Consider the following 18,500-nt stretch of genomic DNA (forward strand, 5'->3'; position numbering starts at 1 on the left):
TAGAGGGTTACGAACAGATTTTATCTTTTAATTAGATTCATCTAAAATTTATCTGCACTCGCCCTGGGTTAGGTTCGCGTCCTGCTACCAGCGTCAGTTTCGGGGTGTTTGTTCGCTTCAACTAATTCGATTTCAATTACACTTCTAGTGACCGGTGCGCTTTCCAGTGCCGATAGCAAAAGCGTTGGCTCTGTCGGTTTGCGCCTGGCAGGACTACGCGCCTGGTACCACCGTAATGTTGTGGCGCTCCCATTTGACCCCCTTCACATCGTTTATGGAGCAAATTAATTGGATTTGTAAGATGGCGAGAGCTGAGTGTGGCCTGCGCCCGTTCGATGTGGATTGCGGGCCGGTAGATTTTTAATTGGAAATACGTAGACTTTGGCCGTCGAAATGTATTTTTGGGCCATAATTGGAACATATTTGGCTGGTGCTAGGAATGATTTTCGGCCCGGTAAAGCTAGACTGTGCGCAGGGCGGCTGGATTGAAGGCGTTTGGTTGCCGAAATAGTGTTATAAGTAGTGTTGGTATTAGCAAAGATACTCAATAATCACTTTTAGTTACTGTTTGCAGCAAATTATTGCTACAATACATCGTAACTTCGAGACACAATAAAAGCTCATTTTAATGGAGACGCCTGGTACTTCATAATTTCGTGCCCGCATGTCCCATACGTTGAAACCATTAACAATGATTTTCAAGGGAAACAATATCTATTGATAGATTCACAGGAACGGCAAAGACGAGCGAAAGAGAATAGAGAGGGATAAAGTATTTCATATTCATAACGCAATCATGTCGGCTTTCTGTACTCGAACATTTGTGCCGATTCACAACTTTGGTGGTATGAGGGCCAGCAGATGTATTTGATTTTTGTTCTGCGTTATCTAGTTGCGAACAATGATGGAAAGTTATTTCCAGGTGAATCAGCACAATAATGTCAACGGTGTAATACACGTAGCTGTGCCGGTGTGCATTACAAGCCGGTACACCACGCTCGGTATTTAACAATTCCGCCACGATATGTTCTGTTCACGTGCAAAGGTTTTGTGGAAGCGTTATCAATTGCTGAATAGGTTCGGTGTATCAAGAGCGTACAATTAACTGGCATTCGTACAAAGCATTTCCAACGAAACAAATTTGTTGAAAGAGCCACGATAATACGATTAGCTTGCATGGGAAGTGAAAATATAATAGCTGACGTTGATGACACGCATCATATGCGGGTATTCATTTAATTTGAAGAAACCTAATATGTTTATTTCGAAACATTTCTTGAATTTTGATTGTGGTGCTTATGCCATCTTTTGGAGTGTTTTGATCAAAGTTTTGATATTTGCAGTATAAGAGAACATTGTCGTGCAACGCGTTAATAAATTAAATAATACCGTTTTTAAATAAATAGAAACATTGTATGTAAAAATATCTAATTAATTATTCAATGAAGTAAATGTTGCATGTTAATTTCTATTATCAAAGGTTAAATTTCATTTCATGGAATGTTTGGAAGCGTTGACACAGGAAAACAAATCAAAATACAATATATTAATATATATTATTTAAAAAACTTAAGATACATGTCGGATCCAGGTCGAAAAATGTAAAAAAAGAACTAAATGAGTGAGCTATGATAAGATGATGATGAAATCAGTGAGCATGGTATGGGGCAGCATCGGTAGCATATAGCTCTGCCATCACGCATGAAGCATTTGTGCAAGTATTAACCGTACAGTGCATTGGATCCGCGTGAGGAGCGTAAGTGTGCACCGGTATACGGTTACGGACACGCTGGTGAGTAACGCTACAGTTTAGACCATTTATTTTCTACCATTCGCCGTTGACGCGCGTTGATGATTTTTAAAACTAGGGAAAAGGCTGCGCTTAAGAAACCCCTGCGGGTGGAATAGGAAAGAGGAAGAAGCACGGAGGAATTGGCGAGGAAGGGAACCACTTCAACCACGTACAGCAGCAACAGCAATAACCACCAACACTCGTTCAACTTTGTTTTCGTCCGTCCGGTTGGTGCGGTGTTCCCACGTATCCCATGACCCGCTTTTCAGCTGAACCGATTATCTACACATTCTTAATGTACTCATAAATCATGTTTCCTTTGGTGGGAAGGTCTGGTTTTTATAGCTCCCTCTCCGAAGTGTATGTAAATATTACATCGCATCCACAGGGGGGGGAAGGAGGCGTGAAGCTTCGTTTCGCTTGAATCTCTATTTTGTTCTGTGTTTTGTTACTGAACTGTTTTTCTCGTTTTTGTGTGTGAGCGTTTTCCTCTATTCTTCAGATTATCCTGGAAACTTGTACCACTAGTCTGTCTGTGTCCACTTGCACACAAAAGTGGTGTCTATATGTACAGCCGTTGTGTTCAGCTCTGCTCTGGACTGTTTGTGCTCGGACTGCACACACTGCGCAAGGAACCGGCTTAGCAGCTACCGTGATGGGAGGAAGAAGGTAGGAACAACTCCCCCATGGAGATGGGAATGAATCGTGCCACGGTGTGATCCCGAGGACTTATCCAGAAGCGACCACTTGTGTGTACACACTCTCGCAAACGGGCGTGTTTTTGCGTCGCACATTTTTTTGTGTTTGCATTTGTGTGCGTCAACATTTGAGGCACAATTGTTGCACCGACTGCACCGAGGAGAAATTGACCACACGCAGCTCACCCCAACCCCCATACACCCCCACACGCCGAGTCGTTCCGGTAATATTGTGATTTGCTAGTAAACAGAGATGCTGTTTGATCGTGTCCGGCACCGTTCTGAGCGTATAATGTATTCGTTCCACGTCTTTCGAGTGTTTTCTTCCCTAGCATTCAGCCTCAGTCGACCCGATCGGCCACCCGCCCACCCACGGTGCGATCTGTCACTTCCCGTCGCTGCAACTAACTGGCCCGGCTGCTGCCGTGCCCATTGGCACTATTATTTACCGGCGACTGTTGCTGATGTTTCTGAGTGTGTTTTTTAGTGTAGTGTTGTTGCGGTTGTTGCTGTTGCTGCTGCTGTGTTGCTGGTGGCGTTAGGGGCAGCGCTTGCTGCTGGTGATGGTGGTAGTGTGATTTATTTGCATTATTGCTCGCCTGATAGCGTCGGGCGATCGTCGGTGACGATGCTGGCGATGTTTGTTGTTTGCCATTTTGCACACTTTGCTGCTGCTGTTTGGCAGTATTGCCGCCAGCGGCATGGCCACCGAGCGGCAGCGGTGGAAGCGGCGGTGGCGAAGGAGAGGTGGGAGACGTTTCGCGTGAATCGGACAGGGAGGCGCGATGGAAGGAGGAGCAGGAGGAGGAGGAAGGATGCGTCGGTGCACCGGCGGACGTGAGCATGTGGGCGGGCAGTGTGGCGGTGTTGGTGGCGGTCGGTGCTGGCAGCAGCAGCATTTGCGATTGTGATTTGCTCTTGGTGTGGTGCTTGCCGTGGTGCTTCGGCTCACCGTAGCCGGGCGGATCGAACAGCTCGCAGCTTAGCTGCCGACTTTTGGCCGAGGACTTGCCCCCGTGGTCGACGGTGCCGGCCGGGCTGCTGCCGCCGGCACCGTACTGACCGGCCGCACCGGCGGCCGCAGTGGGATTAGTGCCGCCCGGGGACGGACCACCGGGGCGCTCGTACTCGTTGCGCTTGGCTTTCGCGCGACCTTTCGACTGATTGTTGCCGCCGCCGTTACCGCCACTGCCGCCATTGCCATTACTGCCCGGCCCGTTCGGTTGGTTGTGGTGGTTAGTGTTGCTGGTGTTATTGTTGTTGCTGCTATTGCTGTTGTTACTGGTGTACATGTACTGGTGATGATGGTGAGGTGGATGATGGTGGCCAGACTTGCCGGTGTAGTGATAGGTGGCATAGTGATTGTTGTGCTGTTGTTTGTGTGCTTTTTTGTGTTCGCTCTCGTAGTTGTGCTCGAGGCTGTGGCTTTGGCAGTCGTGCCGCGGATGATAGTAGTAAATGTCGTGATGGGTGTCACCGTCACCAATACCACCACCGCCACTAGTGACGCGACTGCCGGCGGCACCGCCAGCTGCCGCACTGACGGCCACGGGGGACACCACCGGGGACACGGGCGGCAGGTCGCGCTCCCGCTAGGCTACGTGATTGCCGAATGTCCGCAGAACGGGCATCGTCTATAATTAGGGAACGATACATAGAAACAGATAGAGAGAGAGAGAGAGAGAGAAAGAGAGAGAGAGAGAAAGGGACAGAGAAGGGCAAAGAGAAGGAAGAGAATGCGGAAGAATGTGGGACAGGTCGTGGAACGTGAAAGAAGGGGCAGAAGTCAGGGCACCATGAACACCAAGAAGCGTAAAAGAAAAGAGAAAAGAGAGAGAGAGAGAGAAAAAGAGAAAGAGAAAAGAGATTTTCGTGTATTAAAAATACGGCACTGGGTGTGTGTGTGTGTGTGAGTGTGATTGTAGACGGTAGCATTGACACACAGTGAAACAATAGAAAAATTAATGGTTTTGCTAGTTTGAGTGTCTGTGAAGGTGTTGAAAGTTGACTGTTTTCGGCATGAAGCTTTCAGTCGCGAAATTTAAACTAAAACTATCCCGCCACAAAACGGAACGTGATAGCAAATGAAGAATTGAATGGGTATGTGTTGAAAGCGAAACTAAGCTAGGAGCACAACGCTGCAAACCAATGCTGAGCGGGTCACATTGGTAGACATAATTGCAACAGTTTATGTTTCTGTGCCGATTTGTCGCAGTTGCTTTTCGCGTTGCAGTGCAGTTGTTCGCAAAATCGTGCTACCAGCTTTAAGCAGATAGTGGCGAAAACCTTTTTTTTTTCTGGTGGAAATGCAAGTGTTGTTTCGAGTGTTGTACACAGAAGCGTAAAATTTGGAATATAAGAAAGTACAAATACACTAACAACACACTCACTACGAACGAAGAATGAACTAGATGTGGTTACAAATGTGTCGACAGGAAATTGTTAGTACAGTGTGTGTTTGTGTGTAGTCCCTTGTCTGCGAATGTCCTTTTTCTCGGTGAGGTTTGCGTGGTATGTTTAACTTCCATGCTATTGACAGAAGAGTTTGCATCTGATTTATAAATAATTTCAGCCCTTGTTAATTAACTCTGTTGAATACTAGACGCAGAATATGTTGCAGTATCATGCTGACGTACACGCACGATATTTTATTTTACTGGAGCGTATGATCAACTTAAAATTCTCGTAACGTATGCATGCGGGAAGTTGCATACACACTAGGAGCAAATTTGTGTTTTCTTTTGCGATGCTCGTATGTTTTTCTTCTATAAATTTGTGCTGTTTAATATTGCCACTGACATGAGCTAGTTAGACCGAAATCGAAAGTTGTCTAGTGGAACGTGTTACATAGTAGTAAATAAGTAAGATGGAATAAAAGCAAGCATAGTTAGCATTTGTGTGAATGCAAGACGTTTACAGGTATATACAAACTTTCTAGTGCATTAGCTTGTGGGTAGCGAAGAAACGGTGCAAACAAAATGTAACAGAATTATGATGTACTATTAACAAAGAAAGCAAAGATGGAACTATATTAGCCAAGCGATACATTCTACAGACACGTTACAGGAAACACAAACACAAGCTTTGCAACCAAGTAACGATAACGATTATTTACAATCCATCTAAACACACAGTTGGCGAATGTTTGCCGCATATTAATAGGGGATACGCATGTTATTCTGCTTTGAAGTACGCTACTGCTGCACGCATCGTTATCAAATTTCTGCCGATTCTCTCAACGCTTCTTACACCACACACGCAGGGGAAGGAGGGGCATGCCTAACGGCAATTTCAAAGCGTCTGAGCGAAAGCAAAGGAACGGAAACGAGAGAAGGTTTCGTCGAATGTACAGACCCAAACCAGCCTGATGTTGTGTTCTATTCTTCACTTGGCGAATAAATTCTGCAGCATACGTATGTCGTGCTAAGGGGGGCAGGGGAGGACATAGAAAGAGAGAGTATTTGCTGCTTGGACGCGGATCGATCGTTTGTTGATCGATTTTGGAACGTTTTACGGTTATTGGTGTCAGTCAATATTCTGTCTATTTTTTTCTCGATAACACATGGACAGTACATTCCTATGCGTGCACTAGAGGGTCTTGTGAATCGTGCTACATCGTTGGATGATGCGAACTGAACAGCGAGGTTACAAAAATCATACCATTTCTTTGGCAGATACATATGTTGCGATGAGTTTTGCCCCATGTCCGCAGTATTCTACTCCATATAAACATAAGGCATGACATCGTCATTATTATCGCCATCGCCATCATCACAATTGTCCGCTAGGACATCGTCATCTTCAGTTCAAGACACACAGTTTGTGATGCTTATGGTGGGTTGCTTTTGGCAAACACAGTCCGCACGGAGCTTGTACGTGCATAAGAATTACGTTCAATTGAGGTTAGTTGGGAGTGGTACAGCCGATAAGATCGCACGTATGAGTGTATAGAGGGAAATGTTTTTTTCCCTCATTCAAAGAAGCGACATTTCCTGCTACACACAGCTCAATGGGAAACGTACGATGATTTCTTTTCGCTTATACGAAAACGATTTCAACGGGTCTCGTTGTGTGTCGTGTGACGACTCAATACTTCGATCCGCATGAAACCGGAGGTACCCGGAATGCTTTTGCTGGAGCTATGTTGCTATTTGCAGATGCAACAAGAAGAAGAAAAAAACCCTCTCTGATAAGTAGGAAACAATATGCTTCTGTATGTGAACGTACGGCTCGTAGAGCAGCAGATAGACACGCACGTCGACAGAAAAGCGCAACATCTGGTAACTTGCTTAGCAATTTCGCTTTCCGAACTAGGTTCCATGTTTCGTGGCAGGATGCTTTTAAGAATATTGACTTCCGCTTGGAATGTCTGCACGGCACTCCATCGTACCGAGCTAGTGTGCGTACTCGGTGGAACGGTAGAGGACGTGAAAGAAAACTTGAGATTTATCGGAAAGTTGCTGTTCCTTTCGGTTTCTGATCACCCGGGCACCCGTCCACCTACCGAAACGCACAACTCAATTTGCAGAGAAGCACGGTGTACATATTTTTCAATTGCCATTTTGATCGTTTACGGTTAAGTTTCCGTCGCTTTTCACCGATACATTGACGAGTTTGTGTGAGAGCTTGTTGTGTGTATGGTCTCGAATATTATTGCATTTTTAACGTCTCACTTTGGGAAACACTTTTCTTGCTTTCTTCGCTAAGAATGTTCGCTTTTCCTAAATTCCAAAAACGTATTGTAAAAACTAGACCAAAAAGGCGAATAAAGTTTCCTCGTAGAAGAAAATTTTATTGCTCACCTTATTTTTTTTGGTGCGCTTTTTGTGTTCGTTTTACGGGAACTTTTCCAAACAGGCAGTAATGTGCTTCACGCACCCACGATAATGTGTCGGTGAAAAAGTGAATTAAATCTGATGTCGAAAGTTTGCACGCCAAATGCGCCGGAGTGGGGTGGGGGGGGGGGGGGGAGAAGGATCGATAGATGTTTATGATTATTGGGACGGAAATTATGTTTCACTCTCATTTTCCGAGCCTGCCTTTCCATCCATCGAGCGGCAGAGTACAGTTGGCTTTTGAACACCTGCCTGCTCATAACAGAATATTACTGTGGTGTGGTGGAAGAGCGGGGGAGTACGTGTTTTTTTGTATTGAACGCAGGCAAACCAGCAAGCAATCGGTACTGTTATTAAACTACATCAATTTTATTGCCGTGAGTTACAGTCCGCTACATCCGGGTCAGTAAATGGAATTGTGATGGTCGATTTAGTATAACAACTTTCCCGTTACTGTGAACTGGACACGGTGTGGACAGTTTTCTCTATCATTGGGGCCCTTTCCGTTTTAAGTTCGAAGGCTGAAATTTCAGTCTGTCACCTGTTTGCATTGTATAGTAGTTTGTATAGCAGCTATCCCAGTGGGTATATTATACAGATGGGCTTATCCCAAGGTGTATGAATTTGTCAAGTTTGGAGGTGTTTTTTACTCATTTCATAAACTCTTTCATTTCATTTTTACTTCAGTTCATAAGAGGGGCTGAGAGTGGCAGAGAGAAAATTTTTCTAAAAATGCGATTTTTAATTTTTATCCTACTGTTTCTAATCAAGATGGATTAGATGAAACGATTTATGAAAAACAAAACAGATTTCTCTGATTAATCTTGTTTGTGCTAAACTTAAACTGCGCATCGGGATGTACGGTAGCATAATTGAAAATGAGGGTTTTATTTGTACTCGCCTATAATCTTAAGATCATATTCTGTTAAAATCATCTATAACAATCCGTACCAAATGAATTATCCGTTAGAGCTTTCAGAAAGAACGCTGTAAGCGAGCAGGAATATGAACAACGTCAACAAAGTCTGTGTCTGCCGCCTACATCTCCCGTACCTTAGCGAATTAAGACAATCTCTTAGACCAATTCGTCAAAAGGTTAATGCGCACATAATTACTTAATTTGAAACAGCTTCAACGAATGCTTATAATTTTAGGCGCTCCGTGGAACACAAAAAAAAACGGCAGTTCAGCGGCAAAGCTTACAGCAAATAAGATTATGGTTTATCTGGGGTACGCTCTTTAATGCCTGCTGCAAATATTTACTTCTGTTTGCCGTGGAAACCAAAGCGACGGGGAAAAAATACAGTGAAAACCGCGCCACAGACAGTAAAAACCGAATGAGAAACAGGCCCACATTGAAATCGAGGGGTTCTTTTCGCGAGAAAATTACACGGACTTGGGTGTAGCATAATATTGCTCGAGTGGCGTGAAACATGATTATAAATGTACTGTATGTACGTAAGTACCGTAACCCGACCGCACGGGGCTTCCCGGCTCGCCAGTTAAGCTTTATTTGGAAGGTCTGTCGTTTTCAGCTTTTGAGCAGAAGAAAACGCCCCACCGCACGATGGCGCTCGTTGAATGTTGTTTGTGTAAATTGTTTCTTTGCTCACAAGACCGGAATGTGAGTTTACTTGTACCGTAATGTGGCACGAAACACGCCATAAGATATGTACGTATGTGCTGCAAGAGGTTAGGGTGAAGAGAGCAGCTATAGAACCAGTGGCTCAAGAGGAAAAATAAACCTTCCCAGAGCCTAAGGTTTCGTCCAATTGTGACAATAATCGTAAACTGAAAGCCTTTTGTAAACCCTCGGCGTAATGTGTTTTTAAAAGGCAATTCATCTTGCGCACCGAGAATTGCAAAGCCCATCGTAACCGTTTCCTTTGCTTTTGTATTGCATCAGACAGTGAGCGGTGTGTGGTTATGTGCTGTATGGTGTTTCTATCCATATGAAAATTATTTGTCGCCTGGCTAATAAGCCACCGCAGTTATCGTAGCTGAAATTATATACATTTTCTAGACTGTATGTTTTTTTTTTAAACGAAACCTATACTGCTAACATGTAGATTGTATGTATATTACAAATATAATTTCATTATATAAAAAAGTTTATAAAAGTGAAAAGATAGTGCATAATAAAACAGGTGCAGCATATATAGTGCATGTGAGCGTAATCAAACACGAGATATTACAGAGGTGTAGAGGATATGGAGGTAGAAATGCATTAAAGGGAAGAGGAAAATGTTCAGTTTCTTAAGAAGTCTACAATCATCAGCGTCAACGGCATTCATAACTTTGTTATTCTTAACTTGACAAAAAAAGATATTATGTCTATTCAGGCGTTTGAACACTTCTAGCGTAGCATTCCGTTGAAAGATGCGTGTGGGTATAAATGTTGCACAATATTCATTCCATTTTAAATATTTTTTATTGATTTATGTATTGGTTTTGCATTAAATCATTTGATGTGACAATTTCCTTGCTAAATAAATTGCAAGTACTACGATGAACAATCGTGATCGTGATGGATGTGATGAAAAATCGTAATGAAAAGTGATAGAACTCATACAAAGATGTCTAGGTTAAAAAGAAACAGTACAAACAAAAAGTTGGTATACAACAACAAGATGCAAAGTGATATGAATAAATATATGTAGCAAGTTCGGACAAATGCTGTAACAAACAAAACCCAAAGCCAAAATGCGCACACTCTATTGGTTAGATAAAACATAGTAAACAATACCTTCAGCATCACTCATCAAGACCGTTAGCCACAAAGGGTAGGAATAGAAAAAGGAGAACTGATCAAAACAACATAAAGGGATAACGCCAACAAAATTGTGAAATCAATTGTTTTTCGTTCTAATGCACAATATATTGAAAAAAGATGTAGGACTATATTTGCGTGAGCAAAGCTAGATATGACATTCAGTAGTTCTTCACAATCTGTTTTCAAAATGTCACAGAGAACAAACCAATCATTGTCGAATTTTGAGTAACTTTAAAAAAATAGATTTGATTAAAACAAAAGGAGAACAAAATGCATTGATTTGCAATCTTAATCGTAAAACATACATGAAATTTTGCACACAGCAAAATGATGGGGCTTAAAAGAAACTAAAAAATATACATACCCGTCCAAAACACAAACCAAAAAACCAACAAACAAACCAAACTGATGCTGAAAGATGGTGCAAAATAGTGCAGTCAACCATATACAGACACAAAACAAGTCGATCCATATCCGTTCATTCACGCGTTCCGCAACAGGTGAGTAGAGGAAGAGAAAGGATTCGGTATTTGGCGCGCATCACCAGTTGTATTGCTGGATAAATCATACCTATGCAACACCATAACGCATTCGTTGCAAAGTAAGTGTGGTGAGAAACGAAAGATGAACGCAAGACACGATTTTGCATACACACGTGAACAAAATAACAGGAGCAAGACAGAACTCATCAACCGAGCAGCGGTATTACCATTATCCATCACCAGCAATAATTATGTATGTGTACGATCAATCATTCCATCAAACCAAATAGCAACAAGTGTGAGTATCATCGACATCATATTGGTCCCAATCCATCACTGTTCAGGTGGAGCTTTGATATAAATCGAAACACAACGGCTATGAAATTAACGACAATGAGTGTAATATGCCATTCGCACTAACAATGTATAATGTAAGAAAACGGTAGAGTCTGAAATAATATTTCATTCGATAGAATTACCAAACGCATAATCTGTTAATGTAACATTAGAAAATGAACAGAAACCATTTTCATCAAAAACCAAGGACGGATGTAGAGAGAAAGAGATGCAATAAAGAAAAGGCAACAAAACACATTCGATGGAACTTTCTCTGTATTCTAGATTGTAAATAGCAGCCCATATAAAACATAATGAAAATAAACGCAATCTCAAGAATAGCATGAGAATAGGAGTTTGAGAGCTCAACTTAAAACACGAGAGGAATGGACCACATTCTAAAACAAAGGGATGTAACAGCAGGAAGTAATATTTATTGGGAAGTGGATCTTCAACCTGCAGCAAGATAAAAAAAACAGCAAACAATCTATGAACAGATGTAGGAAATAACATACAAGTAGTGAGAGCTATCGATAGGAAGAGACAGAGATCGAGAGAAATAAAACAGAAAGAAACAGAGCTCCACATGATGAGTGAAAAGGAAGTGTGTGATAATACAGGGAACAAAACAGAACTAAATTGCTATCAGTAAATCAATCAATCAATCAATCAATCAGTCAGATAATATCAGAACAAACGGATGCTCGGCAGCTGGATGCGTTTTTTTTGTTCAAACCATATATATATATAGAGAGAGAATCAAACCCAGAACAATCCATTCACAAGAACAAATATGTATATATGTATATAAAATTGTATAGAAGGTTTTTATAGAGTCACAACGGCAGACGAAAGAAAAAAAAATCATGAATCAAAAGGCCATTCTAATACAGTTCGCACTCATTCTGTCGCAGTCTTTAATTATCCAACTATATAATATAGATGTATATATATTTATACGTGCGTGTATATATAGATGTATAAATTGTTTCATACTTTTATACTCAAGTAAATTCTTTTGTTTTTTTTAGTTCGTTTGTTTGGTAGTAGTAGTAGTAGTAGTTGTAGTTAATTGTAGTTGTTATTCGTTTCTTTTTCGTACATTCATTGTCTGTCATCGGCTAGCAATGTTCATTTGTTACGGTGTTTGGTATTTGTCAGTTGTAACATTTTCATCTTTCTTGCTTTGTGATAGGGCAGGAGTGTGTGTGCTTGTTGCGTGGATATGTTTTCTGTTGATAAAGTTTTTGAGCAAAAATCAATAACAAAAGAGAAAAATTAATAAAACGCAGACTTAAAAAGCTTTGATGAAATAAGTGGAAAATGAGATTCTAAATTAATATTTGTAATAGAATATAATGAGCTTAAATTTGACTGAGAAAGACATGGCAACGGGATGAAGTTTCTAGTAGAAGTTTCTGGGATGAAGGCAGACAGGAAATTGGTAATGTTATTTACCATCAAAAATGCTAAGAAAAAGACACTAATCACTGCAATACAGTTTTGTAATGAAAGATGCCATTCACGTGTATACATTCTGTCGATCGAACAAGAACATAAGAAAGATAACAACGATATAGTATGCCAAACCAACTTGTACACAAACCGCATCATACACATTTCGACACATCGTTTTCATAGAGTCATCTGCACGCTGTTGAATTCAGCAACTTGATTTTATTAAAAAAAAAGTTACCCTGTATCGTATTCACTTTTGATGTATCTTTTAACCATCATATTTCATCGTACAATCATCACCTCTCTTCATAATTAATTTATAGAGACCTATAATTGTTCCAACACAAAGGTGAGGGAAGATAAAAAATAGTGAATTTTGAAGAGCACTTCTTATATATTTGTTTTAGAACAATAGCGAACATGAGCAAGTTAATAAACTTTTGAGACCTACGTTCCCGTCCAAAAGGCAAGTTCATGGGGAAAAATCTCAAAGGAAATTAAAACGATTACATATAGGGTATCTGAAAGCAGTCGTTCGCTAACGTTTTTCTTTTGCATGTCACGTAAAACACGACACGACTGAAAACTTCATTTCCTGCAGTGCGTTAGGTTATAGGAGTCGTGTTCCATTGATATTAGCTGCGCAAAAAGCAAGCATCGGTTCAAAAAGGATAATCTACATGGACAGTGCTAGAGCGTTTTCATCTAACCGTACGTTCGAACGGGGCCTTTAAATCACTACTCGTCCCGTATACAGAGCGACGTTCTCGCGTTACGTTAGGGCAGGAGTGTTGTCATGTGATAGAATACATCCATGTGGGAGCATGGAGCGAGTCAAAGCACAAGCACGGATTAGCGAAGTGGAAATGTACGCGCGTTATAATCTCTCTTTATTTATGCTGACACTCGATGTCATAAATTTGAGTCTTAGCTCGCGAAAGCCCATACCAACGGTGTTTCACTGTATTCAGCTATGGAGGTGATGAGTTTGTCTTCTCTAACGGGTCTCTAACGAGAGCATCAGCTTGCAATATTCAAAGATGACAAGGAAAAGTGTGTTTGTGTATGGGGATTGGTCGAGTTGGTGTGATTTTATTGTTACTAAGCTTCTGATGCGTCACAGTCAAAGCAGTTTTTTTACTATTCACGCGGTGTGTTGCATAAAACAAACATGATGCAAAAGTAAGCAAGACTCTGGCAGATGCGTGCCTTAAACATTATGCATATGTTTACACGAGTGAAAGTTTTTATTAGCACATTCGACTCACCACCGACCGCAATATTTTCGTACACATTTGCCTGGCTTCTTGTTCATTCATATATCATAAAGAAGTAAAAGAAAAAAAGAAGGACAGAAATAAAAAAAAATCAAAACTCCAGAGAACGTTTAAGTTGAAGATAAGATGGTTCCATGGATGTACTTGCATGTTTTCATCGGCTTACAGATAACATACGTCATGTGAAGCAATAAAAAAAATGAAATCGGTTGAAGCTGTTACCGATTATGATGTTTTTTTTTCTTTTAGCTTTTCATTTCTTTGAATAATTCAAACATCCTTCAAAGAAAATCGAATTGAAATTTATATTCACAGTCACATGTGTCGGAACTTGTGTCGAGATGGAAATATAGATGGAGACGCCTAGCATCTTTTGTGCAGATGGAGACGCGTGGTGTCTTGTGGTGCTAGTGCACACATAAACACCGAGCTCTATCTAAATATGCTGCTCTATGAAGGTAGCGGAATTTGAGATAAGATCTCCAAAGGAGCTAGAGTGCCACCAAGCATTTTTTGAAGCTAATTTTTAGTTCAATGACCAAATGAGTTGTCATTAAAAATAATTAAAACAATTAAAAAAAATAAAACAAAAATAATTGAACGTATGTAGTTAACTAGGTCGTCACAGTCATCCGCTCGCTCCAACGATCGAAACAGTTTGGCTGTGATGACAAACAATTAACACCAAATGAACCAAAAAATTTATCATTTTTTTCTATGATGTGCAGCAAAATTAACACTTTGACTGCCGGCCTGACGTCACAGTTTTTCGATTGAGCACTTAGCGCTTAGCGGCGTAGCACATGTCGTTCTCGTTCTCTCTTTCGTACCTCATTCGTTCTCAAGAGATTCACTAAGCGTCAAATACAAAGCTGAGCGGTGGACATACGAATTTATATGTCGCGACGCTTAAAATATTAAGCATAATATTGTTACCAAATAATGTGAGCTGCCAAACCATATAGGATAACAAAATTGAAAACATGTGGCACACCGCAAAACCACGGAAATCGGAAAAGTTTTTCATAATGTTATCGTTTTTTTTTTCTATTTGTTTGTTAAAGGAAAAATTTGAAAAATTTATCAATAGAGAACCAAATTACAATAAGAAATTAACTATTGGAACAAAAGTTTCCCCTCTATTGATGTAAGTGTACCATTAAAATGTTTAGGAGTGGAGCTGCCAAAAACCTAAATATTGTTGCCGTAAACAAGATGCTGACGTGTAGCCATGATATTGCGATACAATCCACGGCAAAAACGGACACATAAGTGACACGTAAAAAACAGGCGTTATTGCTACGCATAGTAAAAATTCCATTTTTTAATTTTATGTAGGTGGCCGTATTGCCTCATATAAATAGCAATGTTGCCCCTTGGCATAAAATATCACATATTTTTAAAACAATTTTAAAGTCGTTTTTACATTTATTCTTTCTGAGACTCAAACTGCTAAAAACTCAATAAGATAAAGATTAAGTGTAGAATGGCGAAGAAAGAATAATCTTATGGAAAACAATTGTTAGTAAGTTACAGGTAGATTTGCTTAACGTGATACACTAGCCCCAAATTCTGCTAATCATGATGTCAGTGTTGCGCTGACCAATAGGTCGGCACAACTAGGATTCACTTTTAAGGTTCAAGTTTTTTCAATTCATACAGCTTGCGCAAAACAGTGGTAGCAGAAGTGAAATGTACATTTCCGTAAAAGCAAATACAGTTTGCTAGAGCCATGCTTGTGCAGAAATAAATTTGCATAATCTGGATGGCGGATAAAATACTTCATGTATTCGGTGAGTATGTTTCCTCTCAGGCTAGGCGTGTGCTTCGTGATCGTGATGCATTTTTAACAAAACATGAGCATTTCCGTGGTGGTACAGCACCTTGTAGTTGTTATTGCGCAGCAATTATGTAGTAGCTGCGGTGTATTCATGCTTTCCATCTGCATGTTGGCACAGCAAAGCGTGAAAATGAATTATTTAGCCCTCGTGTTGAGCTTCAAGGTGAAATCCATTTATATCGTATCAATAATGAAATATTTTGGAATTGATCTCTAATGTAAAAAACGTAGTTTGTAAAAAAAAATCGAAAGTTTCTCTTTAAAAAGAAATACAATTAAAAAAAAAAAGTTTACAGTTGACTCTTTGGACGATGGTGCATATGGTAGGTGTACAGGTGATTTGAAACAAACACTAAATGTAAAAAAAACGCTACACAAAAGGAGACATTCGTGAAATCAAACACAGACAGATGATGAAATCGCAAACATAGCACAAAGAAACGCCATTCCAACAAACAGTAGAACCGAACAGAAACCGGGAAACAAGATAGATACCGTGTGATGGGGAGTAGTGAGCAGTGTTGATTGTTGGCGAAAGGATGGTTCGATGAATGTGACGAAGGGCTATGACGTCAGTCGTCGATGGCAACAATGCATCAGAAAGTGATGCATCTCTACAAACACACACGATCCATGGGGAGCGTTTGTAATGAGTGTGATCGGGATGTGGGTCGATGGATGATTGCGCAAGTGCCGAGACTGCTTATCGGTGCTATAAGTCGAAAATGCACAAAAGTTTTGTTTTCGATTTACAACAAAAACGATGGTATAAAACGATTGTGATAGAAAGGAAAGACAGAGTCGTGTTGTCCATGTGGTGGATGCATTGATCGATTGCCGGTACAGCGACGAGGTGGTTAAAATAAATAGAAAGAAAACATGACATGGGTTCGTTATAGATAAACTAGGTGATGGGTAAAGGTCTTTATAGTAATAAAGTTAAAGTGAACGTGAAATAGTGAAACATTATTATTTCACAAAATATCAAATGAAAGGTATTGTACATCTTTACTGCTAATACTATCATAATCTGAACACCAGCTTATGATAATAAATAGAACTTATTTTTTGTCATTCATACCTCGCAGACATCTTAATTTTAATACAATGTGAAATTGGTTTTGAGGCAGAATAAATGTAAGATATTTCGAATTTTAATACATCTATTTTAGAGTGAACAGCTTAAAAAGTAATATTAATTTATATGGTAAATAATAAACCATAATTTGATTAATATTCTGAATAATATAGACACACATGTAAAACTTCACGTTCTCTTACACTTGATCACTAAAAATACCTTAATATGGTAAAAGGTAATCAGGGATAAAAGAAAAGAAGAATTCGGAAATCGTTTTCTATTCTCTGGTATATAAAGTGGAACCCCTCATAACGAGAAACCGTTGTATCGATTTTTTCGCATAACGATATTTTTAAATGCTTTACAAATACCGCTTTTATACAGTAAAATCTCGCATAACGATCAAAAGACTAAACAATCGATTAGTTTTTCAAGAAAATGAATCAATAATAATTACAACGAAATAGTGAAAATAGATCAATAATAAACAGTGAGAAAAGTAAAACATAAAGAAATAAATAAATAAATAAATAAATCAAATAAATAGTGAACCAAACATATTTTCCAATTACTAGTATTATCGAGAAATTATTCATATTTTCAGATGCGTTTATGCATTTAAAACCAGCATATTTTTGGTTCTAAAACGAACTATTTCATTTTTATATAAAAAAATTATGGAAAAAAGCCTCTCGCAAAACGAGCTTTTTATGCAACGAGGTAGTCACTGGAGCATATTAAACTCTTTATGCGAGGTTCCACTGTACATTGAAAAGCAGAGAAAGCACAATTCCATCCATAAGGAACCAAAGCCTTAAAAGGAGATCTGCCGAGCGAACCAATCGTAGGAGATTAGAATGAAATAACGGGAGTGTCAGATCAGTAGTCTCCTTTCGGTTGTCACAATGCGGATAAGGGAAAAAGTAATGAGATTATAGGGGGAATGAAATGAGCAACGGGTGTGTTGCAGAATCGGAGCGTTGAAACAGCAAAAAGCAGCACACAACAGACAATCTCGGTAATTTTCACTCTTTTCTGGTAATCGAAATTTTCGTTCGCTCTTTTTTTTCCTTCTCTGGGATGCTTTTGTGAAAGTTGCTTTGTGACCGTTTTTGCTGGCTTTGTTTTCCCGATTCACATTCAACATGAGTCATGAGATAATTTTTAAGCTTTTTCTTTGCTTTCTTTATCGGTGGGCCGCCATTTTATTGGCTCTGATTGCAATCTGATTGGCAAGGGTGTGGGTCAACAGGAATTTGGATCGATTTTCATTTCTAGCAATTTATTTGTCCGTTCCCGTTTAACGGTTCAGGCTTGATAAAAAGTGTGTTTAATCGGGATTGTTGTCTTTCTTGTTAAAGAAAGAGCTGGAAAGAGTGTCACTCTTCTATAGAATATAAGATTCCTCCATCATCCATTCACTAGTACCTTACAGCGTACAGGTTGTTGGAAGAATGAAATTATTATGATGTTGATTATGAGGGAGTGTTGCAAAACAAAGAACACCTTATTGAAAAAGATTAAAACGAACTTAAAAGTGGTTGTGGAAGAGCTTTTTCAATGCTGGGGATGAGCAAGGAGAGGAAGTTTTAGCTCAAATGTTTGTGGTGTTGCTGTTAGTGTAAATATAGAATGTGAAGCTGCTGGGTGTGCTATATTTTCGAATGCTTTGAAAGTGTGTCTTGAGCTATTTAAAACATAGGTGTGGCTGGTTGCATTTGGATGGTGTAATTGGTGTGATTGTGTGTGATTGGTGTGATAAAATGAAAATCATTAATGTTTGCTTATTTTTTATAAATGTATTTGTTGATCGATTAAAATCACCACCTTGCTCACATCAAACGGTTCAGCCTTTTAATGATAAATTAAATTAAAACCGTACACGCAGAAACGCAATCTTATTAAACTAAATATTAATCTACCAAACC

General features: G+C 39.8%; 2 protein-coding genes across 4 annotated transcripts in view; both read right to left on the reverse strand.

The window, feature by feature from the left end:
- LOC1271586 (uncharacterized) overlaps positions 1-18,500 on the reverse strand; it is a 130,217-nt gene that overhangs the window by 12,809 nt on the left and 98,908 nt on the right. The gene's annotated exons all lie outside the window — the stretch shown is intronic.
- On the reverse strand, positions 1,640-14,527 carry LOC11176076 (uncharacterized protein DDB_G0283357). Its single transcript, XM_061649445.1, has 2 exons — positions 10,072-14,527; positions 1,640-4,124 (listed from the first exon to the last, which is right to left on the reverse strand). The coding sequence occupies exon 2, from the start codon at positions 3,780-3,782 to the stop codon at positions 2,895-2,897; it is 888 nt and encodes a 295-aa protein (XP_061505429.1). The 5' UTR covers positions 3,783-4,124; positions 10,072-14,527; the 3' UTR covers positions 1,640-2,894.

The sequence above is a fragment of the Anopheles gambiae genome, chromosome 2 (assembly GCF_943734735.2).
Source record: "Anopheles gambiae chromosome 2, idAnoGambNW_F1_1, whole genome shotgun sequence".
Taxonomy (NCBI): domain Eukaryota; kingdom Metazoa; phylum Arthropoda; class Insecta; order Diptera; family Culicidae; genus Anopheles; species Anopheles gambiae.

Excerpts from the sequence above, each read along its gene's own strand:
- LOC11176076 (XM_061649445.1), bottom strand. The coding sequence starts at position 3,782 with ATGTACACCAGTAACAACAGCAATAGCAGCAACAACAATAACACCAGC.